Consider the following 26109-nt stretch of genomic DNA (forward strand, 5'->3'; position numbering starts at 1 on the left):
AAATTGTTCCAGCACCCCTGGATGACCCCCAAAAGAAGTTCTCTATATTCCACTTGACTGAAATTGACTGTAGACTATCAAGGGGCATTTCAGATATGAATTTAAAGCAGATCTTGCCCTCAAGATCTCCACAAGAAGCAGCTTTCTTATTGGCTGCCCTAGGAGCATTTTGTTTGCCCTTCCAAGGGGAGAAAAAGTGCTTGTTATTGGCCATTAGCAGTGAGAGAGAAGAGGAATTAGAGAAGCCAAATTTGGTTCCTTTAAGGACAAACCATCCATGTTATGTAGTGAAGCTAACAGCAAAAGACTCTGGAGTGCTGCTGTGTAGAGGAAGTAAACAGACTGTCAGTCTAATCCTGCTTTACTTCATCTGGTATTTACAGTATCATTTAATCTCCTGGGATTACCACAATAAGCAAGAATAGGGTTTGTGTTCAAATATTATAGCAATAGAAATCACTGTAGGATGACTTGTAACCAAGTACGAGATGAGCATTATCTCTCGTGAAATTCTACAAAAAAAAAAAAAAGAGATTCACAATAACACAATTAGAGTAAATTGTGGAGTTTGAACATATAATCTGACCAAGCTTGTTACATTTTGTGGTGTATAATAACACACAGTGGAAGACAATGTAGACTAAACTTCTCTTCAGATGTATTTAAGAAATTTTACTCCTACAAATCATGCAGAAAGTCTGAGGCTGTCACACTATTTTGAATCAGGATATAATGCTCTACATTTATTTGAACAAGAGAAGAGCAAATGCAATATAGGGCAAACCAGAACAGGCCCTTTTTTCTTTTTGCCAGTTTAACGTAATTTAGTCTGAACAAATTTCTGGAAACCTGATGGAAGTAGGAAAAAAAGAGAAAGTTGTGTCCATCTTATGAAATAAGAGCTCAGAAACTAATGAATGTGTAGTTTGAAAAAATATATATATTTATTCTGGGCACATCTCAGGCAAGATTCTCATTGAAGCCTATGCAATTTGGCCCTCTCTGACTTGTTTGAAGTACTCATTGCTAAATGTAAGTTTTAAAAATTGCATGATACAGGATTTTGGATTCAAATTGAGTGTAGTAGGAATGTACTGTAGCAATTATGGAGCAAAGTCGACTCAGTTACATGGTTGCCACTCCAGCTGACTTCCGTGGGAATTGTGCACACATAGCCAAAGGCAGAGTCTATTCAGTGGGCTTTTTCCGTTTTTTTTTTGTAGTTCAGAGTATCTCTGGAGTAACTCTCTGTACTAACTCTATAGAGAGTTAGCGCACAGAAAGATGGGGTGTAAATCCAGAATGCTGTCATGTGCTGCACATTAACTAGCTATGTGGATGCTGCTACTGCACATGAAAAGGACCATAATGCACCAGCAGTAGGTCAAAGTGTACCTCAGAGCTTTTCATATCTGGTAGTAGGGGCAACACAAGCAGTTAGCATTCAGCATGCTAGAGCAGTGTAGATTTACACACTATCTTGCTGTGCACTACTAGCTCTCAGCATTATTCTCATTAGTTACAATTTGACCATGCAGTCTTTTCACAAATAGAACTCCCATGAAAGACAATTTCAGGAAAGTTGCTGGCTCAGGGAAGAATGTGTATTTGCACCCATTTAGATCCCTTTGCCATAGGTTTACCTCAAGTTTCATTTTATATCCATAATAATAATTATTTTTCTGGGTAAGATAAGAAATAGGTACAGATGGTCAAAAATTGAAATTTCTGTCCTGTGGGAAATTCTGATATTTTGACATTTCTTTTCATCCCAAGTTGGATGAACAGAAATTTCAATTTGGAAATGTCGAAACGTTTCATTTCATTTCAAGTAGGCTCAACATTAAGCTGCATCTGCCTGAAGTGCTACAGGGCTGTAGTTTAGATGCCTCAGGTCCTTTTTGCTCTATTCTCTGGACTCCCCAGCTGAACTGCATCTCCATGATCCATTGCAGCAGTTCAGCCAAAGGAGAGGCTGCTGTGCATCATGGTAATGTTGCCTCTGCAGAGGGAATGTGCAGAGGCGATCTTGATGAATTGTTGGGTTTTATTTTAGCTTTAGAGGAGGAAGGAACCTCCTTGGTAGGCATAAAAGTGCTCACAGAAAGTTGGCTGAGTGGTCTTGTAGTTGGCTGCAGTGGTCACTGCAGTGCTGATGAGCTCCTACTCTCATTAGCCTCCCAGGTCTCTTAGGGTATGTCCAAGCTCAGAGCTAGTAGAACTAGAGTTAGCAGACCCTGGGTTTGTTAACCTAGGGCTTGAGCATCCACACTCATTTGTAACCCCAGGTGAAGAATTGTTGAACACTGGGTCCAAACCTGGGGCTCCAGCATCTACACTACATTATGCAGGCCCAAGTTCAAACATCCATATTCTGGACTTTCTAGCGCACTTCCAAAATGTGGCCGCTCTAGCGCTTTGTTCATGGTGCAGTGTGGGAAAACTTGACTGTCCACCAAAGCTGCCTGTCCAGAGAACAAAGAAAGTCAGCCCAAGGGACTGTGGGGTACTTCTGACAGACTCGCAGAGCATGCGTCCAGTGGGGCTGCAGCTACACTGCAAAACAATAGGGCTTGAATCCTGGGTCCCAGCTAGACTCAGGCTTGGACCATCCACCCCCATGGAGTCCTGGGACCCTGCATCTGAGCCCTGGGTTAACGCAATTTGTATGGGGGGGGGACGGGGTAGGCTTGAGCCTGAGTTTGAACCCTGAGCTTACAGTGCAGTGGGTACACACCCTAAGAGTGTAGCTTAGCATTTCTCAAAGTTCTCAGTGAAAGGTGTTCATCCCTTTATTACCATACACATCCACCTCCATCCCTGAAAAAACCCAAACGTCAAAAGTACCACGTGTGTGTGCATGTGTGTGTGCACGTGTGTGTATCTGTGTGTGCGTGTATAAAAACATTTAAAAATCATGAAAATCTTGGCAGGAATAAGAAAAATATATTTAGCAATATGATTCAAAATGGTTTCAAAATTGTGTCAAAACTAGTTTGAGAAATAGAGAAGTCTGCATAAATGGTGGATTTTACTACAGAAAATCTATAGTATGTGTATTATATAAATCTTTTCTAAAACTGTAGTACTTTAATTTTTTTAAAAAGATATTTGAAATCTTTGAATAGTTCCTTTGGCCACCTTTAAATCTAACTGCTAAAGCCTTCACATTTTATTCAGGTCTTCAGTTTAAATTACTGTAAAATCTCTGATTTGAGATTATAATTTTTATTCCTTATTTTATGAGAAATATATTTGTATATAATCTAATATTTATATATTTAAAATTAAACTGTACACACCCATCAAGTATTTATAGCAATTTAAGATACCCTTGATTTAGTTAAAGGTTTAGAAATATTTTACGTAAGGGATAAATTTAGTTAGCTAAAGGGTAACTTTTTAAATTATGGGTGGGATTTTCAAAATTTCTAAAGAGATTTGGATGCTCAGTTTCGATTAATTTTAAGAGCAAAACATAACCCAGTGGAGTTGTCTGCTTATAGCAGGAATAGATTTGGCCATTCATTGAGATTTTTATGTTAGTAGCTACAGTGTGGCCAAAATTTTCAAACTTGGGTACCTAAAGAGAGGGTTCTAAAGCTATAATTAGGCACCTCATTAGGTGTGATGAATTTGAAAACTGCTGAGCACTCAAATATTCCACTGAAACCAACTGGAGCTCCAGTTGTTCAGCACCTTTTAAAATCATTTTAGAGTTTTTATTTATATACCTCAACAGGGAGTCTAAGTGTAGGCACCTAGGTTTGAATATTTTGGCCTGTATGTATCTGCTATTTGCTTGGACTGAATTCTGAAGTCATCCTGCATGCATAACACTCCATTCAATCCATGTATCTGGAAGGGCTGCAGAATCAGGTTGGTATCTACCCATATAAGAAAACTGTAGGAATTATGTTAACCTAAGTTGAAAAATAATTTATGTTCCCAAATCTCTGTGCCTGAAACGGACCTCAATTATACATCTGAAGAAGTACAATAGCAATAGAAAGTCTGCTAAAACTCCCCTTTCAGGCTAAAACTCCAAATTCAGAAGGCCTGTGAATTGGAACTTAACCATGTTTTGGGAAACTGAGCGATCTGGACAAGTGCAGATTTGAATGGAGTACAAACCCACATTCATTAGGGCAAAATTCTCACCTTGATCCACCAGACATACAAACTCCGATATCCTGCCTTTTCTACCTACGGGGACTCTAATGACTATGGTAGGAGTTTACCACACTTAGCTCGGACTGCCATATGGATCTAACAAGAGAATTTTGCATGTAGCTTGGTCTGATTAATTTCTGTAAACTTCCTTTTCCCATATGCTCTTCTGTCCGACAGGGATCCAAATCCATATGCTAGCTCCTTGGAAAGTGCTAGGATGAAAATTTCAGCTTTCTCTCTATCACTTTGTGAACTAATTCCTTGGCATATAGCAGATTTGAAATCTTCGTGGGTGGATGACTGCAGCTTGGAATCTGAATAAGTTCATTTTTAAGGTGGTTAGCCATCCCCCACCCCCCTCCATATACGTTATTTGAAAGATTACAATGAAATTATAATCCACAATTCAGTAGACACCAAGAAGGATCAGAAAATTTGAATAATTATCTAAATTTTCAGATGCTTAACTAAACCTTCTGAAAATAGTACATCACACATTTCCTCCCTGCCTGTCACAACTGTACAGTGAAATGTTCCATAGGGCAGAAGCCACAGACTCTGCAAGACCTTGTGGAGAGGGTGGCATTACAACTATTGTTCATTGCATACAAGAATCTTACAATATGTGCAGAAATTCACAAACACATGAGTCTTTTTAGCAGTCACTACTATAAACTACAACAAAGTTCCCATTAACTTGAAAACATGCATATAAACAGGAAGCTCTTATAAATTTACAGTAGGAAAGAAGACTATTAATAAATGGAAATAAATAATATGCAAATAGAAATTGCGGACCCTCATTGTGGCTTTCAGTAGCATTTCACCCAGCTAAATCAAATGAGCTGAAATGAATGAGTTGGAAAAGAACATTATAGATACAACTGTATTGTAGTTTTAACTAGAGTCGTGTGTGTGCATGTGCGTCTCACTTTGGTTCTACGTTATCATCATGGTTGGCTACATATCTACATGATAGAAAAGACAGAGGTACACAGAAAACAGCATGAGAAAATCTGAAGGCTGTTCATTTCTCTAATTCAGTCTGCATTAAGGATGTGGATAAGACAGATAGTGCATATGCTCTGGGCAAACTGAGTGACTCAGTCAACATAACTGGATACAGTGGTCATGCTTAAATTCTTGCCAATTGCATTAGATAACTGAGTGACCCAGGATAACCAAATAATGTTGCTGCTTTTTGCAGCACTTCCCTCTAATTCCTGATGGTAACAATATACTATATATTATAGGGATGCTGCCAATTTTTAGGTAACGTTAGCAAGTTATCAGAACTGGCAAGGTTAATTACTAAACTTTGAGTATGAGTACTTAATTCTCCCTACCCCACTTTCCTTAATGCTTATGTTTATTTTCATTTGCTCTTTTCTCCCCACTCTTGTATTCAATTCCTTAGACATGCCTTTGCTGCCTTGTCTGTTGGTAAGCAAAGGACACACTTTCGAAAGAGCACAGCACCTGCCATCAGACCCAGATTTTCAAAAGTCTCCAGCTACCAGATAGGCACCAGAATCACATGGCCAGCTTTTCAGAACAGCTTCAGTATGTTGGGTACTGAACTTTCCTCAAAATCTGGCCATCAGTGTCACAGTGGAAGTTGCTGGGTGCTGAGCACTTTTGAAACTCTGGCTGGGGCCTAGATGGAAGCTGGACTCTTTTGAAAATCTGGCCCTGAGGTGATAGACTTCTTAGTACTACCACTGAATTACCTCCGTTTTGCACTAATGTAACTCCATTCACTTCCATGAAAGGAATTAAATGGAAGGAAAAATAACAAAATGGCAGGACGGGAAAGAAAAAAAAGAGGAAAGCTTGTATTTCAGCTGCTTATATATTTATAAATAAATATGGAGGAGAACAGGCAGGAGACTGGGCCAAGAAGGGAGGCCTTCAGTGGAGCTTGAGAGGAGCAGAAAAATTACTGGTTTATTATTTAAATGAAAGAATATCTTTGTTACACAGAGACTTAAAATAGAAAACACATATTTTGAAATGACACGATAGTTTTGTTAATTGAGACCATGACATTGTCTCCTCTTCTAATTCAGCAATTTAGGCTCATGAAAAAATCAGATTCTCTTGGGACTGCTACAGTATATAGAATCATTGAAGAAGATGTAATTTCATAAATAATTACTCAGATTTTTTTTTAAACAGCTGCTGCTTCTGACTGATGTGTATGGATTTATTTATTCCATTTGTTTGTTCCTCAGCTGCTTGATCTCTAAGTACAGTTTCTGGTTAGCAACTCTATCAACATTTCTTTTTAGGAATAAAAAACCCAACTCTTAAAAATCTATAGTTAAAAAAGAAATTGAATAAAGTCTGTCTTCAATTTTTCGGCCGAGGTTTCACAAGGTTGAAATAGGCTTTATTTTTTGTTTATTACATGTACAGGTAGGATATGGGTTTTCTTGGCCATGTTAAACAAGTTTAAAGAAATAGATCTTTTAAAAATAAACTAAATTACAGGCACCTATTCTGCCCTGTATTCAATAGATGCCACTGATAAGCAAATCAACACTTGCTTCATTTGAAGACCTGAAGTTTAATTATTTGCTCCAAGTTTTGAGTGCCACTCATTTATATGCACAGAACTTTCTAAGGGTATGTCTACACTACGAAATTAGATCGAATTAATAGAAGCCGGTTTTATAGAAATCGGTTGTATACAGCCGATTGTGTGTGTCCCCACATAAAATGCTCTAAGTGCATTAGTTCGGCGGACCGCGTCCACAGTACCGAGGCTAGCGTCGACTTCCGGCGCATTGCACTATGGGTAGCTATCCCACAGTTCCCGCAGTCTCCGCCGCCCATTGGAATTATGGGTTGAGAGCCCAATGCCCGGATGATGCAAAACAGTGCCACGGGGGGTTCTGGGTACATGTCGTCAGGTCCCTCCCCCTACGTCACAGCAACGGCAGACAATAGATTCGCGCCTTTTTACCTGGGTTACCTGTGCAGACAACATACCACGGCAAGCATGGAGCCCGCTCAGCTCAGCTCACCGTCACCATATGTCATCTAGGTGCCGGCAGACGTGGGACTGCATTGCTACACAGCAGCAGCAGCTAACTGCCTTTTGGCGGTAGACGGTGCAGCATGACTGGTAGCCTTCATTGGCGATCTGGGTGCGGGCAGCTGTGGGGCTGGCAGCCGTAGGGCTGCATTGCACCAGCCTCTTGCCTTTTGGTAGAAGATGGTATATTATGACTGGTATCCGTCGTCGTCGTACTGCAGTGGCTGTCGATCATGGGCACCCGGGCAGACAATGATGGTTATCAGTCGTAGTATGCTATTTTCTGCCACGCTCCCTGTTGGATCATTGCACGTTAGCAGAGTCGTAGTATGCTATTTTCTGCCAAGTGCCCAGTATTGTCTGCTAAGCACCCAGAAGAGGCCGATGGCGATCTGGGTGCTGGCAGACGTGGGGCTAGATTGCTACACAGCAGCAACCCCTTGCCTTTTGGGCAGTAGATAGCATATTACGATTGGTATCCATCATTGTCATATTGCAGTGGGTATCAGATCGTGCAATAGACCTGAAGGCTTACTGCCAAGCGCCCAGTATTTGCTGCCAAGCACCCAGAAAATGCCAAGGGCTATCAGTCATGCTGCACCGTTGTCTTAAGATGTAAAAAATAGATTTATTCTGTATTCATTTGCTTCCCCCCTCCCTCCCTCCTGTTAAACCCTGGCTTTTGAGTTCAATCTTTGGTGGGGGGGGCATTCTGTGTGACAATTGTTTGTGTCCTTAATTTTCACGCGGCACTGCTGTGTGTCCCTGTTATGGCCTCTGTCCTTCATGGCCCTGGAGACCTTTTCTAATATTTTGCCATTTCGTTTACTGCTTCGGAGTTCGGCCAGCACTGATTCATCTCCCCATATGGCGAGCAGATCCCGAACCTCCCGTTCTGTCCATGCTGGAGCTCTTTTGCGATCCTGGGACTCCATCACGGCTACCTGTGCTGATGAGCGACCTGTGCTCTCCACGCTGAGCAAACAGGAAATGAAATTCAAACGTTCGCGGGGCTTTTCCTGTCTACCTGGCCAGTGCATCTGAGTTGAGAGTGCTGTCCAGAGCGGTCACAATGAAGCACTGTGGGATAGCTCCCGGAGGCCAATAACGTCGAATTCCGTCCACACACACCCAATTCCGACCCCCTAAAGCCGATTTTATCGTTAATCCCCTCGTCGGAGGTGGTGTTAAGAAACCGGTTTAAAGGGCCCTTTAAGTCGAAAGAAAGGGCTTCGTCGTGTGAACGTGTCCAGGCTTAATTCGATTTAACGCGGCTAAAGTCGACCTAAACTCGTAGTGTAGACCAGGCCTAAGCCACAAAAAATTATGTCTGTGAAAATTAGACCTCTACGGCCAAATCCTCAGTTGTAATCTAGCATATCTCAGTTGAAATCAAGGGAGCAGTGTCAATTTACACCAGCTGTGCATCTGGCTATTAGACACAAATCTGACATTTGTAATTACAAAAGCCCATATTCAAAATTGTACAGTCATCTAGCAAAACTGGCAATACATTATAAATTGAGAGTTTATTGCTGCTTTTTCTAAATATATAAACTGCAGAATGCACAACAGATTGGTGTGCGCCTAGAAATAATAAAAATAGAAGTAAAAACATTTAACCTTGTGCTGTTTTCCAGAAATCCAAACATGCATTACTTTCAGTCAAATTGCATAAATACAATCTGTTGAAATTTATCTGTGAGTCCTTTAGAGAGGCGATATAAATATATGGTACCCATATATTCGTCAGTGAAAATAATAATGAAGTAATAACTAGCATTTTAAACCAAAACTAACCAAAACTAGCCAAAATTGATCACTTTGGCAAAGCAGGTCTGTCTGCTGAACACCTAGGCAGAGTAGGTGTGTCTATGCAAATAGGGTCTGCTCCTGAAGTCTTTTCCCCCAGTGCATGAGTAGATGTCAAGGGAGAGCTCATTCAGACCATGCTTACATACACATGTGCACGCTAGCTCTCATCAAGCTAGTACGAGTATAAGTAGTAGTGTAGCCATGCTAACAGGGTTGTGACGGCAGAGGCACGGATGAGCCATGCTCAGTCCATACCCACCATTTTGAGGAGGGTTTGTATTTGGCACAGCTCAGCGGTGCCTCTTCTGTCACTCCCTGTGCTACCACGGCTATGCTACTATTTATACTCATGCCAGTTCTCAGCGTGAGTATGGGTACTAGAGCAGGAGAATCATGCCCCTAGCTCATAGTGTAGATGCAGCCTGTCTCTTTCAGAGTCTGACCTTCCTTTGTACCTTCCTCTGGGTATGTGACAGTACGGGCAGTTCCTCTGGCAGCCATCAGCTAATTAGGGAATCTTCCCCTCTGAGAGTAATGTGTTTCTTTTAGGACTTCACAACTGTGCCTGTACACAAAACTGTGGGTACTTTGAGTTTCATACTTGTAAGCTGGGATAGAACTCAAGTGCTTCTGTGGTTTCAAGACCCCAAAAATTCAAAGTGCAGACCCTCCATATTTTCTATATAATAGAAAATGTTCTTTAGGACCAGCATGTTTATAACACAGATTTTCACAGATCTGATACAATCCATTGTAGGGACTAGTATATATGTGTGTGTGTGTGTGTGTGTGTATTCAGAATACACTCAAAATTAGCTTGTTTAAAACAAATTGTAGTGAAGAGAGGTCAAAAAATGTAGCAATTGTACATTATAGAAAGTAGAATGATCATTTTTGTATTTCCAAAGGCAACCGAGCTGAAACAATTTCCCCAATTTTACCATAAGCAAAAATTAATTTTGCTAGCAAAAGTCTGCTTTCCATTTTCAAAATTAGAATGTGTACATCAGAGCTGCAGAAGGTTATCGTTAAAAGAACACCTTTCCAACCCTTGCTCATGATCTGAATGCTACTCCCAGGATCTCCTGAGCCACTGTCACTGCTTCTTGACAAGAGACAGAGGTTAATTAAATGCATTATCTGGATTTCTTACAGTAAAACAAGTTAGCTGTAGAATCTGTGTTACTGTATGAGAGAAGATGGTGGGAGCTGTGTATGGCAGTGAAAAGAACAAAGAAAAGAATACGTTCCTTCCTTAAGTTCTGAAATCCTTGCAACATTTGTAGCTACTATTTCCCTTCTTAATATTTCTTAAAATGTCTTTTCCATACTGATTTACATAATAAAGAATACCAATTTCTTGGGTTGACTAAGTTGCTTATACATCAGCTTTGAAGTATTTTGACTTTCTAGAACTTCTGGTTTGAGTCCCAGCAGGGTGAGCTCAGTCCTTAAGTGCAGTCATTAAAGGATTGCGCCAAAGGCCAGTGAAGTCAGAGGAAAGACTCCCACTTCAGTGGGTTTTGGATTAGGTCTAAATTTTGGCAATGGAGTAAAAGGGCTTTACTTCTTGTGTGAAACATTTGTTCCATACAAAAAGCCTCTCTGACTCAGCATACTTGTATACTCGGACTATAGATACTAATATGGGGGATAAGGAGAATTAGTAAATGTGACTAGCTGGAACATTCCACATAACTTTTGGCTCATTGTGTTCCCTTACCTACCCACAATCTCTCCATAAAAAAACTAACAGGAACATCTTATCTCAACACAACCAATGACATGGGCCAATCATGGATGGGCAAACCTCAAATGTTCAGAGATATTTTATTTGGTTTATCCAGCTCACCTTGATCTGGATATTGAGCTGGAAAACTTGTGGGATTTCCAGAACTTCCTGGGTTCAGCTGAGGCTGGAAATAGAAATACAGGAACACACAGAAATAATAATAATTATTATTACTATAATAAACAAGAAAGGGTCGAGTTCAACTGGGCTTTAATTTTGTACAAAGGGCCAAGTTTCTTTTAGTAATGAGTGGATTCATCCATCCGTAATAATTATTTGGTACAAAAATTAATATGCAATTAACATCTAATCATGCATTAAGTGGGAATAGGAGAGTTATTGATCATCTAACCTCAGCTAAAAGAAAAAAAAGCCTCATTGTTTGAATGAGACAGACATGGGTAAACCTTATTCTGATGTGTGATTTACATCCATAATTTTAAAAAAACAACTTGTTTTGGAAATGTGAATCTACTGTAGCACTGAAATGTATTAACCCAAGATAAAGGGACATAAGAAAGGCAGCATGGTGTAGGCGTTAGTTTGTGACCGGGAGTCAGGAAATATGGGTGTTATTCTTTGGTCTGCAATTGACTTGGACATGACCCCACAAACATTTACACATTGCCTAAAATTAAGCACATATGTTAGGCCTGGAAGGATCAGGACGCAAATTGGTGGCAGAGTCAAGAATAAGTCCCAGATTTCCTTACTCCTTAGTCATGTGCTTCAACCACTGAACTGTGGTATAAGGAACAAAATACAAACAGAACATTTCTGTTAGTAATGAAAAGGAGGCACTCTCATTGGTTGAAAAATTAAACCATCAAACAAAAATTAGCATTAATAAACGTGTTATACTCAGAACCGTTAGAAAAATGGCAATTATTTTCCAGGAAAAATTTTGAATAAAATCAAACAATGTTAGTTTCGGTTGAAAATTTTCATAGACTTTTTCATTGATCATCTAAATGAAATTTTTAAAAAATGTTCAGATTTTATTTGGTTGAAATCAAAATTTAAAATTTCTTTTTTTCATATATTTGATATTTATTCACCTCTTCTCTTTCTACCAGTAAAGTGGGGGAAGAGGAGGGAAAAGAAAGAGAAAAAAGGAAAAAAATATACAGAAACATGAGTTTGTTTCAATTTCAGCATACACAAGATGTTTAATTAATAACTAAATGAAAATAAAAATGTTGTTTTGACAAAAAAAAAGGAAAATTTCAACAGTAAAATATTCATGTAAAATGTTGGTATAGTTCAAAAAGTTCTATTTTGTTGAAAAACTATTCAACTAAAAATGTTCAACAGCTCCATTACTTTCCATTGAAAGAGACTACATTTGCAAGTCAGGCTATAAACTTGTACCCATGAAGTCTGTGCACTCACCTTTTTGTTAAAGTGACCCTATAATTCATCTTTACCAAGTCAGCACCACTTTCTCTTGTGCTGTCCCAGTGTCCCAGGATATCTGAAACGTCCTGCTTTTTCACTCCATCAGTCAAAACATTTTCAGCTGTTTTTGAGGGGAGATTTTTTTTAAATTAACATAGAAAATGTTTGTTCAAGACTTATTATTTCATTGATTAGAACGGACCCTGTGCTTATCAGGAATCAGTCCAACGGTGATGAACAGTGTTTGGAGCAAAAGGAATAGTTGAATTAGTGTAGACACTAACCAAGTTCTTTTATTCAAAGTGAATGTTAATACCAATTGTTCATTCAAACAGCAAGTTGATGGAAGAAATCCGCCACTCTGAGAATGTAGGAACACAGTTATTACCAGACTGGATTGTACCTGTGGTCCAGTATCCTCTCTATGACTGGGGCCATTACGAGATGCTTCAGAGGAAGGAAACCTTGCAATAGGCAGTGGAAGAATCATCTGCCCTCCACATTAGGTCTCAAATAGTTAGAGGCTGACTTAAGTCCTGAAGTATGTGGTTTGATATTCCTAAGTGGCAAAACATTCTCTGAGCCCCAGAATAATATATGTATCTATGGTAATATCTCACAACCAATCATTCATTTTCAGAACAGTATAAACCACAATATATTCACAGTAATTTCCAGCAGTTCTTTCTCACAGTAGAATATGCATTATGTTTAGCCCCAACAGCACCACCCATTGTTGAGTTCACAACTCTTATTATTTATATTGTTACAGTGTCAAGAGACCAAACTCTACTTTCTTATGCTAGGTTACTATAAGAGTCATACCGTTTAAGGCCAGAAGAGACGACCAGATCATCTATAGACAGAAGAAGACACTGTACCTGCCCCAAAGTATTTACATGCTAACACCCCAGTCCTGAAAAGACACATGTGCTCAACTTGATTTCAGTAGGACTACTCATGCTAGCAAAGTTTAACACATGCAGGATGGGGTCCAAAAAAGATAAGCCAGAGAAATGATGATAAAAATAGACAGACAATAAACAAGAAAAATGTTTAATGAGGTTAGCTGTATGTCTTACTTGTTAGGTCTTTACATTTGCTAGTTTTAGTTTATGTTAAATTTTAAACCTTGTCTCTGCTATTATTTATTGTAACCCATGTCTTTTTAAATTTCTGTGGGCCAGATCTGATACACTTATTTCAACCGAAGTGTATCTTACTCCACAAATAGTCCCACTAAAGTCATTGGCACTACTTTGAAGCTATTGCAGTTATGAAATAAGGTGCTTACCCAATAGGAGCCAAGCTGTCAGAATCTGGCCCTATTTTTCTATTTTGAAAGCCATTACCTATTTTTTTAAATGTACACCTCTACCCCGATATAACGCTGTCCTCGGGAGCCAAAAAATCTTACAGCGTTATAGGTGAAACCGCATTATATCTAACTTGCTTTGATCCGCCGGAGTGCGCAGCCTCCCCCCCCCCCCCCCCCGGAGCACTGCTTTACCGCGTTATATCAGAATTTGTGTTACATCGGGTCACGTTATATTGGGGTAGAGGTGTATCTATTTTTCCAGTTTTGAAAAATGTTACCTGTCTATTTTCTGACTATTTCTATTATTGTCCTTCTCTGTTTTCTATTTTTATGTTTCAGCTTTAATTCTTCCCTAATTTCTATTTTTGAATTACCTTCTGATTTTGATTTCTATAAATTCGCCCCTGCCTGGAGCTCTGAACGACTCACCCCACCCCAGTGCCCTCCTTTACTCTCCTACATCCCCCACAGAATTCCCCACTTGTGGCCTTGAGACCTAGCTACAGGAAATCAGCCAAACAACAGGGTAGCCTCCAATTCTAAGCTTCCAAGGTCTCTCTGCCCCTTCCCTATTCCATCTGCTAGCAGGCAGAGTACATATCCACTGTATTTAGATGTGAGTAAAAACTCACATTCCAGAAGCGGAGCCAGAATTTGAACAGTGGCAGAGTCAGGGGTGTCCATGGGTCACAGGTGGTACCACCGTCAGTTATATTTATTGGCTTAAAAAAGCACCACACATACACCTAAAGGCTGCTGGGGTGACGGTGGGGGGTGCCTCCCTATTAGCTCTGCTACGCTCCATTCCATGGACGCATGTGTTGAATTAATATTTAGATGCATTTCAGTCTTGTCTCCTTGTTTCTGAGACTCTTTTTCAGGCACTCTATTGATTTTGCATGGAACTAGGTCAGAACTGCTTTGAATTGAGCTGCTCCAATTCTCACTTAACTGTAAGAAATGAGTATTAAAAATTGATATGAAAAGCAAACTTCTGCTTAATTAGCAACCAGATAAAGACAGACTAGACAAGCCACAAACTTAATAAAGATCAGAAAAAAGGCTTTCATTGGCAGTGTAATATATTCATAATTGTTTGTTATAAATATAATTTTTTAAAGCATTGAATCTTTCCTTTTGCAGTATTTATACCCTGTTTATTTTCTTTGCGGTGTTTTTGAATACATATTTGTACACGATGGTCTGCACAGATCAGACAAATAAGTGCGCATCAAGAAGTATGTATAATACTTTGACATTATGAAGAAACATTCATTCCAAGATTTTAAAGTACCTTATAAAGATGAGTAAAATTTTATCCCCAATTTACAGATAAATAAATTGAGGCACAAAGGTTAGAGGTAGGATTTTCAAAAGGGCTTGACATTGGCCTAACTCTACTTGCTCTGGAGTCAGTAGTAAAGCTCCCCTTGACTTCAATGGGAGGAAAGTAAAGCCAATGTTAAGTGCTTTTAAAATTAATCTCCAAGTGATTTACCAGGTTTCCACATCAACATCCCAATCTTGCAAAGACTTATGCACATATGTTTCTTTAGGTACCGTGAGTAGAAAAATTTATTCCCCAGATTAACAGAATTCTATGCTTTAAATGATTTTTTTAAATTTTAGATTTATAAAAGACAGAGAAAAGAATGAATGAATAAAACATGGATTATTACTTTATACATTACAGATTACAGAGAGAAGGTTAGCAGAGAAGCCCTCATTTGCAGTTCCTTCACACTATTGCCTCCTTAAAAATGATTCTGCTGTTTGTCAGTTAGCATTACAATAAGAAGCCATCATGACCTAGAATTAATATGTGCTTAAGCAGCTTGTGGCAGGCTGGCCACATAGAGTATATTTGTTGCAATGATAGTTTTTTAGGTAAAACGTTTTCCCTAGCTCCAATTGTCAAATTAGTTTGGTCTAAACTATGGCTGATTAGCTGGGTTTCTCAGGTTGTTTAGAGCTTACAAGTCCTTCAGAACCACAAATCACATCAAAACCATGCACCCATTAAGAGATCTTTTATAATGTTCAAACCATACATGTCAATTATTTAGAAGGTGTGTACTGCCTAAGGGATTTTAGCTGCCATCTTTCTCATCAAATGAGAAGGCCTGGGATTTAGGTGAAATAAATGTGGAAAGTGCACATCTCTTAATATTGAAATACAGTGATATGTGAAAGTGCTTCAAGCATTTGAACTCCTTTATGGGACTCTTACTGAAGGGGTATCCATAAATATTTAAAGCAACAAATGATTTCTTGACATTTACATTTTATGTGCTATTTTGGGTTAAAAATTGTAGACCAATAAAGACATTTTCCATAATGATGTTCAGTTTTCAAAATTCAGCATTTGACTGTGAAAAGATTTAGCTTCAGATATATGTGATTCAAAGAACTCATTAACACAGAGCTTTTTTGGCTCTTGCTAACTCCAGCCATCTGAATGAGATAATAACAGCATAGTATATCTTAAATCCAATTTGCATTATTGTGTCTTTTAAATAATAGGCGATGAGCCCTCTAGTATGCTACCTACTATCAAGCACTGAAGTCCTTCCACAGCTTTTGTGTAGGATTGCACAATTATTTCTTTCAGTCTTGGCTTGTCCCAACTACAATTATCAAACACCCATAAAAACATGTGTTTCGCCTTAGATAAAATAATAAGGTGATCTCAATATGGGTGCACCATGACTCCACATGCGTGCAGCTTTCTGCTCACACAGTAAACATTGCAGGATCAGTGCCTGAGGCATTTATATAAAACAATGAGCAAGTTTTTAACTAGTGTAAGGGCCACTGAGCTGTGGTCCATGGAGTTCCATTTGCAGTAGCTTAGAGTAGTGTAGAATGGTAGATGGCATGAGACAGCCCAGATAACTGTAGAGCTTGTCATAGTGACCACAGAATGGTTCCAGTTATGTTCTATGCCCTGGGAGGGGAGCATTCTGCCCCTCTCAAGTCTTCATTGGGCCAGCGAAAATAAGTTATTCTTCAGATGCAACAGGAAGTATTATGGTGAATTTACAAAAACATGGGATTTGAGGGAATAATATATATATCCATTATAATCCTGTATGTTTATAAATCAGAATATGACATAAGAATGCCTTTGGTCTTAAATTTGAAGTAAATATATATATTAATAATATATTAGTAAAATTTTGAAGCTGAAATTATCCCCTCTTGTCATTTAAGTAAAGTAGGACCATCTTCAAGATGAGGTGACTGAAGATTAATTTTGTCATATACTTTATGGTTCTTGACATATTACAAAATCAGGTGAAATCAAATATTCCAGAAGGCCATGGAAAATATCAGCATATTGTTTTTCTGACAGTGCGTCAGTGTTACTGATAAGTATCATCCAATAACAATGTTTTGGGCCCTATAATGGGCTGCATGAGATTATAGTCTGAGCCACTCTGCTTTTCATTTTTAGGATTTATTAGTTTTTAGATAACCTCCGAGCTGAAGCTCCCCAGGAAAGGATAGGGGAGTGGAAATATATGAAATCTAGGCTGACAAGTGAAAACTGATTTTCTATAAAATCTTAAGAAATAAACTGAGACCAGATCTTCAACTGGGGTAAATTGACATAGCTTCACCAATTCCACAGCAGCTACACTGATTAATACCGGCTGAGGATACGGTTCTATTTTTCTACTTGTAGTATTCCAAATACTGTATATAAAACACTTTTCTGTAGTGCTGACCAACAAAGACTAACTAATGCAGATCAACTTTAGGGCTGCTCAGCCCTAAGACATTCCAGGGCAGATTTTAGCTGGTGTAAACTACTATAGCTTCTACTGAAGTGAATGACAGTTTACGCTGTCTCTCCAAATTAACAGGAAGAGCCTGACTCTGAAAACACTGCTATCTATAATGTTTATGACCAGAGGTGGTGCCACTGAAGCAAGTGATTTCACTAAGGCTGTTCATGGTAATTAGTATTATGCACAGTAGCAAGTTTGCAGGATCAGAGCATTGCATTGCACCTCTTTTCACTCTTTTGTCAGATTACCTTATAACATCATGCAAAATTGATTGCCTGTTGGGTCTCATTGCTTAATCAATCTGTTTTAAATTGCCGTTGAGTATTTCCACAGCTCAGTTTGTTTGCAGAAAATTGCTGCCATTTGATTCAGCTGATAATAGAAATAAGAGGTGACATTCAGAAGAATCATTTGCATCAAGTAATAAGTACAAATGCTGCTCTGTAAAGTGAACTGAAGTGTTTTTGATCCCCTATGTTCCACATGCAACTGGAGTGCTTCTTCTGTAACTAAGGGATGACTTTATCAGTGTGTGAAATTTCAAGTGGTTGTATTCAATCAGCAATAAGAAGTCACAAATATAAAAGGCTCTCACTAAAATAATCAAAGCATTTACAGTAGCAACTGAAATATATGGTGAATTAGTTCTTTTGAATGCTGCAATAAGATGATGGAGTTTTGGTAAAGTTACATACGTTCTTTCCATAACTTCAATGTGCACATTTTCTATTAGTTAGGACTTGAATCTATGAGATTACATGTGCCCCTCTCAATTTCTATTGGTTTTATTGGAAAATAGGCACTCAGAATTTTGAAGAAGGTGGTTAGCTCCTCCCAGGACTGGACCCTTATTCAGTGTCTTTGGTTTATATTTCCATCGAATTTCTGATATTTGTTCTTCTCTTCCACTTTCTCAGTAACATGGCATTTACAGGAAGCACATGTTATCAGTTTAGAGCTATATTTCTGCTATAATCATGTGTCAATGTTAAATTAATAAAGCCCTGTGTCATTATATTTCTCTACATAGCTCCTTGCATTACCCTGCCTCTCTAAGAATGCATAAACGAGTCTTGGTGGCAGACATTCCATGCTGAAAGTCCCTGAAAAGCCTGTGTCATGTAATATGGATGCAAACTATTCTTCAGTGCTCTCCCTATGTAGCCTTTTGGGTTACAAAGCAGGGGCCTTCCCCCTTATGATATTTCTCTATTAAAGTAGGCAGTCTAAAAATTCAAGGAAGGGCAGTAAATAGTTGTTAGATTTTGAGATTATGGTGCTTTTGAGATTACTCTAAATATTCTTTATGTGAATCGTCAGCCTGGAATTTTTTTGTGATATTCTATTACTTTTTTTTTACTGTGACCTAAGAAAATCTTAAAGCTTGGGGATGAAAAAAATGTCCCTGTCAGAAACATTGTTAAAATCCTTATACTCCCTTCTCTTTTCAGTAGCAATCTTGTAAACTGACAGTAATTCATACAGTATCTTAATGATTCCATAAGGTACAGCATACCTGCTCATTAGAAATGATAAATTTGTCTTCTCATTAATGTTTTCTTGAGGGATTTTACAAAGAAAATGTTATTTTTCTCATAAACAAGTTCATCAACAGACTAAAATATTAAGGGACACAAAATCTAACTGGGTATCTTTGTTCAAGGTACAATAAACAATTTTGTGTACCATTGTGTGTAGACATAGTGTAAATCTCTCTCTCTCTTCTCCTCCAAATTATATAGCTAGTTAAACCTGTATTTACCTTATAGTGCTCCACACAGCGATGCTGAAGTTCAGAAGGCCAGCATTTCTATTATAATCCCGAATGTTTATAAATCAGGAATATGACATAAGAATACCTTTGGGCATAAATCTGAAGCATAAAATTCCAGAGGGAATTTTTATCAAATAAGAAAAAAATAGATCAGCAGGTTTTGAATAAGTGAACAGAATAGTAATTAACTGTTATGATTTTAAGTCTCTTTTAAATGCTTCCCCTGTGCATGTTTTTGATACAATTCATTCATAGACCATAAAAAATAGAAATGGAAACGATCTGTTAATTCCATTGGAGGTGAGTTAGTTTTGAAATACGATGCCCTGTTGATGGGCCTGTCATAGAAGAGATGGGGGAGGAGCAAGAAGGGGCTCTGGACAGAATAGATAGTCACCAGGGATGGAAAAAGCTGCTAAAACCCTGGCATCACCAGGGAAACCTGCTCTCCCATTTGTCTGCCTTCTCCACTCCGCACCAACTCTTGTGGTTGCAAATAGAGCAGCCACTCATTTGACGTCAGAGGGATTATTCAAGTGAGTTGAATAAGCAGAATTTAGCCCATAGATTATACTACTGGGCATACTAGAAATACTTAAATTAGTCAGGCACGGTAGATTGTGTGTAGCTTCCATTAATGCTCTTGGGAATCACAAGCCCATCTACTGAACAATATAAACCTTAGGAAATAACTTGCATAAAAAGAGAAAGTTCTAGAAGGACCAGTTAGCAGGGATGAGACAGCCATAAAGAATTCAGGTCATTTCCTAAATGTTAATTTTTAAAATATAATTTAAAGAGCTTTGATTGGGGCATATTTTTTGCACAATATGTATTTTCATAAAATATTGTAGTTCAACGAAAACAAGTGAATTAAAAACTGCCATTTTTACCCATCTCTCTTATTGTGATGGTCATCACTCAACCAGAGGGATAATTAAGGATGATCACTTTTTATACTAGTCTGTTAAGTCTAAAATCCTGCTTTATGTTACTCTGTTGTTTATATATATTTACAGTACTGGATGATTAGTGAAAATGGAATACTGTCTGGGAGAGAATACCATGATATGAATTTAATTAAACTGCACTAGATAATGGAATGTGAACTTTGTATATTTTGTAGAATCATTAGACGAGTTGAAGATCAGGAGCCACAGTACTGAACCACTACCAAAGTTGGAAAACAAAGAGAGAGGAGGTCACCATGGGACAACTTCCTCCAGGGAGTCAATAAAAGCTCAGGAATGGGATGGAACGCCAGGACCACCAGTTGTGTCCAGCAGACTGGGAAGATCCTCTGTTAGTCCAACGATGTTGGCAGGAAACAACAGCTCAGGTATGTGGGAGTTTGTTTCACAAGCAGAGCAAAGAAAGAAATCTCATGATACTATTACTAATATAGGGCCCAATCCTGCAAGGAGCTGAGCTAAAGAAATTGGAAGTTGAGGGCACTTAGCATCAGCTTTTTAAAGGTATTTAGTTGCCAAAAGATGCATATAGGTGCCTAACTTCCACTGAAATCAGCGTTTCATCTATTGTGCCGAACTGTTATTGAAATAAATGGGAATTAGGTACCTAGATGCTTTGGGAAATCCCATTAGGCACTTATCTGCATCTTTAGGCACCCAAAAATCTTTAAAAATCTGTCCATTATCACCTTGCAGGTTCAGGCTTTATATTCCGTATAGCTGTTTTCTCTATTTAGGCAGGATTAGGTCCTTAGTAGCTAATGATCAAGAATAAAATTGTACCATTCAAATATTTGAACAAAAATTGTAAATTACACATAATTTTGAGGGTCACTCTGGCTAATAATCCCCCAGATTTCACTTCATAGAGGGACCATAATAAATTCAAATGTCACATAAGAGAATGAGTACAACATGCTGCAGCGTAAACAAAACTGTCATATTGATATACACAACAGATTAAAACAGTGGACCTCTTGTTTTCTGCATACATGTAAATTAGTCCAAAACTCACTAAAGATTTCAGAAGTCAATATTAATATTCATCAATGTTATTAATTACATTAACTATTATATATATATAAAAATAGTGACTTTCACTAGTAATCCATTGAAATAAAAAAAAACAGCCTATATTTTGTAAAATGTCTATCTAAGCTGAATATAGCTGGCACATGTATAACACTATGAATAATCAATGCAGTGTTACTTTTTAAAAATTTGACAGATCACTAAAAAAGAAGTTTCGTGGCCTGTTTTCCAAAAATATCCACTTTCATAACAATTGACATCAATAGTTCAGTAATCTCAGTAACAATCTTCTACGAGAGTAAAGGCTGTGGATGGTGTCTCATACCGAAACTGATAAAACAATAAGCCATTTCTGCAGAAGAGATATTTTTGAGTGAATGGTAGCAGACATTGGTGTCTACATACTGTCATAACAATAGAAGTATGATATCTCTTCTCACTTAAACCACTACTTCAACGTGTGATAAGAGAAGTCTTACTTCCCAGAGAAGAGAAGTCTTGCTTGTTGCTCTGACAACAAGAACTCAGTGTAGAACTGTAACAAACTTTGCCAAGATGACAAAAGGTTTGCAGCAATCTTTTACCCACTTTTTCCATTATAGATTTCTGTAGTTACTCTGCACTACATTCTGCAGAATATTTCTTCTGGTGGGGAAAAAAATGTCTTCTTTATAGATCCAATCCTGCATACCCCTCGTCAGTGTAAATACTTCGCAAAGTTTGTATCTATTTTTAAAAATTTATTAGGATTTTTTAAAATGTACCTATCCAATATTCTGGTGAGTAAGGGTTTGCAGGATTAGACCTTAGGGGTAGGTAAGAGAAAGGTTTACCTGTATAGGGCTAGAACCTGTGGATGTTTTAGATAAACTCAAGGGACTTTGTCCTGCACATTATGGTATCATTTTCACCAGTGCAAAATGCTACCAGATCAGAATGCCAGGACAGCACAGACTCAAACCCAAGGTACATACCAAACTAGTCATGCTAGACAATAATATTGATCAGAACAAAGAAAAGGGAAAATTAAACAGAGGGACCCAGTCTCTGTCCATCCCTCAATATGAATAAAGCATAAACAAAATATTTCACTTCCATCCAGCCCTTATGCAGAGGCTGCTGTGTAGGGACTTCATTCATCTCACAGTTAAATCATGCAAAACACTCACTGGTCCCAGTCCTAAATCAGCATAGCTCTCAAGACTTCAATGTGTGTCAGATCAGGCCTTAGAGTAGCTATCTGTGGCTGTGTCTTGTCTTTTACTACAAAGACCATCAAAGCATCAGATGGCAAGTGCAATTGTTAGTATTATACAAATATTTTATTGGCTGAATTAAGCCTCTTTCTTCCCCCCAAAGAGTATCTTTGTGTTTTTTTTCAAATGTATTATTTACTATAATTCCTTTGAGTTGCACACCCCGGCCAGCCATGTACATTTTCCCCTGGATGGGATCCATAGCTCTTGCACCAATAAATAATTAACTTTTCCTCATTGTGGCATTTCATTCCCAGTGCTGCGTATTGTTCTTGTGGATTGTAACTGTTGCAAACAAACTAGAATTACACTGCAATGAAAAACAAAAATTATGGTTTAGATGTATCTGGATAGGTACAGGTACGTTTCTCAAGTCAATGTGATTTATTGTATGTCCCGTTAGAACTGTGCTGGGAATCTGGGACGCAGATTAACTAGGTTCTGGGGCCTGATTCCAATCTTGTTTATAACAAGTTTACACAGTGTAACACCACAGACTATTTCGGTGGGTTACTCCTGATCTACACCGGTGCTAGTAAGGTTGGAATCAGAACTCAGGCCTCTCCAGAAAAGATCATGGACCCTTTTGGTGGGCACACAAAGTTTAAATGACCTTAGGTCACTAATTCCACCTGAGTAACAATTTTCACAGCACTGGATCATTCTCTCATCTATCAGATAATTTTGCAGGGACATTTGCACCCTATCTGCATGATACTGTTTCTATCAGAGAGCTCCATTTGGAAAGAACTGTCAATGATCTTTTATGCACACCAGCATTCAAAACATGTCCTTGCGATTTCAGTGCAGAACCACAGGAGGTTTACAAAATGGGAGGCACATATAATTTAACTCCAGGAGCTTTAAAGAGTATTTTCTGGAATGTTGCTCTCTTATTGCTACTATGTAGCATTTTGCATTGCCACCTGCTGCGAGAGAGAAGCACTGCATTGCATTTTAAATAGTTTATAGAACTGGTTGTTGGGCGGAGGGGCATTGTTTTATAATCGCCATCTATTAGACACTCAACCAACACATTTAGCATTCAGGCTGAATACTCTGCAGATGATCGGGAAAGGAATGAGTATACTATACTTAATCAGAGTTTGTCAAAGTAGGATTTCAAACTGTTAACCTCAAGTGCTATGGGAGAAACATTGACCAAAAAAAAAAAGACCCCTTGGGAGACCTAAGAGATATAGGGCCCAATTCACCCCTGCTATCATGGCGTGGGAGGCAAACTGCCCCAACCCATGCCTGCTTCATCCAAGGAAGATTCACCCCCAAGGGAATGGCAGGCAGTAGCATTGCACTGCCAACTATCCCAGGGATTCTCCAAGTGAGGGCAGCTTTAAACTGGCGGTCTGTGCTCTGTTAGAGTCCTGCTGAAAGATCACCCAGGGATGCGGAGATGCATATGCAGTTGAAAATAAAAGTTTGCTTGTGCAAACAAATCTGCGTTCATAATACACAGTTCTATCACTCCTTCCTACATGACAGTGTATACGCCCCTGCTTACCGCTATAGAAGAAAGTATATTTTTGGATAGAATATAAAGGAGACAGTGCACCCAGTAAGCTGTGTAGAAAATACATGCATATGAAAAAATCTTCAGACTGTGACCCTTTACACATAAACACATCACCGTTTTATGGCATATATGCATATTCAGAACATAGGAATTGCCAAATCATATCAGACTAATCATCCATCTAGTCCAGTATCTGACTTTGGCCAGTGCCGCTGCTTCACAGGAGGCTGCAAGAAACCTGTAGTGGACTATTATAGAATAACCTGCCAATATGGGATGTTTCTTCCTAGTCCCCAGCAGTTAGTGGTTGGTATATGCCCCAAAATGTGAGGGTTTATACCCCCATCTAATAAAAAAAAATCTATGTAACTGAGGGTGTTCTTTTTAGCTCTGTAGAAATGTCTAATCCTGTTTCTGAATTCTACTAAGATATTGCCCTCAGTGCTATCGAGTAACACTGAGTTCCAGAGGTTTATCATGTATGGAGTACAAACATCTCTTTTTAAATGCACTGCTCTTAGTTTCAACTCTGAATGCCTCCTGTCGGCAGTCTCATGTCAAATATTTTTAAGAAAGAAACATATCGAATGATTTCTTCCTCTACAGTATTAGGTCATTTCCAGTTATATTACAGATAATTTATATTCATTAGGAAACCAGTGAGGTTACGTCAGTATAACAATAATAGATGCAATTCATTTTAAAATGTGCATGTTCAATTTTTTTGCATAGGATATACATCCCGTCATGTCTTATTGTTTAATTCAAGATGTGCTTCTTGGCAGCAATAATGCATAAGCAACTTCTATTTTCATGTGCAAAGGAGAGACTGTGGCAGGATAGGAAGCGTCTCTAGTGTAAGTGACAGCCAGAGAATTTTTTTTAAATTAAGATTAGGATAGGCAGAATGATGACTCCTTGGGATGCATAAAAGAGATCTCTTCTGATCAAACCCAGAAATAAACATCCTGCAGAACAGTTATGTAATGGATGAATGCAGGAAATCATCTCTTGTTATAAAACAAATCTAAATTATTTCAGAAAATTCTGGCCTTAGCACAGAGATGTCTGCTATGTTAGCAAAAAATACACCCTTACTGGAGGACAATGGGTTATGCAGGTGCTTAGCATCTTTGAAGATCAGGCCACTTATACATGAGCATAAATGTAGATTTAGGTGCCTAATTTTAGGTGCCCACATTTGTAAATTTATGCCCTATATTTTTATGGGAAATCAGTGTTTGCTTCTTAGACACTGATCCCACAACATGATCCCTTATGTCCATGTGGAGTTCCACTGGGACCCTGCTCAAACTTAAGTGTCTCTGTGTATGGATCCCATTACAGGATCAGGGCCTGATTAACACCATTGAAATATGAGAGTCTTTCTGCTGACTTCACTGAGAATGAGTTTGGCCCTTCGTGTGTGTTTCATTTCACATGACACAATGTGAAAGAACTGGCTTTTGAAGCTGAGAAAACTATCACAACAAACATTTCATCAGTAAATATAGCAACTAAATCTTTTTTAAATATTTGTCTTTGATATAAATAAAGTCTTGAAAACAACCCACTAGATTTTCAACATGACCTGCTGAGTTCAAGTCACGTGATGCCCATTGATTACAACAGGCATCTCATTCGGCTCCAATCCAGCAAAGCACTTACCCGTATGCTTGGGACTTCCCTAGCACAGCAGGAGATCCTCAGGATCCTCAGGATCAACTGTCAGCAGTTGAGTGGCTAGCAGCAATGTCGCATGGCCACTGCCTCTGTGCTCTGAAAGGAATTTTGCATTTGGAATGGGGCGCGGTCTTTGAGACAGAATTGTTTAGAACCAGAGAGTCCCCCAAGTTCTTACCACCCCCGCGAGCTATGTCAAAGCACACATTGCTCTAGTCATGGCCAAAACTGACTCCTGCTTTGTTGCCTAATGCATTAGGGGCACATCTGGGGCTCAGCAAGGTTATGTTAGCACTTGACATTGGTCTGTGTCCACTTCAGGTTCGCCTGCTTTCCCTGGAAGCCAGCCCTCTGCTTTGCTGACAAACAGTTTGGGACCCCCTTGGGGACAGCAGCAGGGAGTTTTCAAACTAACTCTGCCTGTTTGCTCCCAGAATCAGAATCTGCATGAAGCCACAGAGCACTGTAGACAAGTTCAAATTTGTCATTTGAAACACACAACTCAGAAACTGAATTCACTGAAGGGGAAAGG

The 26109-nt window shown here is 38.7% G+C and overlaps 1 protein-coding gene across 1 annotated transcript in view; it reads left to right on the top strand.

Annotated features, from left to right (window-relative positions):
* NYAP2 (neuronal tyrosine-phosphorylated phosphoinositide-3-kinase adaptor 2) overlaps positions 1 to 26109 on the top strand; it is a 178419-nt gene that overhangs the window by 111385 nt on the left and 40925 nt on the right. Inside the window, exon 4 of the mRNA XM_026649859.1 lies at positions 20231 to 20443. Within this exon, the coding sequence (XP_026505644.1) occupies positions 20231 to 20443 (213 nt within the window). The remainder of the gene's footprint in view (positions 1 to 20230; positions 20444 to 26109) is intronic.

This window comes from Terrapene carolina, unplaced genomic scaffold (assembly GCF_002925995.2).
Source record: "Terrapene carolina triunguis isolate 2854851 unplaced genomic scaffold, T_m_triunguis-2.0 Scaffold88, whole genome shotgun sequence".
Lineage (NCBI taxonomy): Eukaryota > Metazoa > Chordata > Testudines > Emydidae > Terrapene > Terrapene triunguis.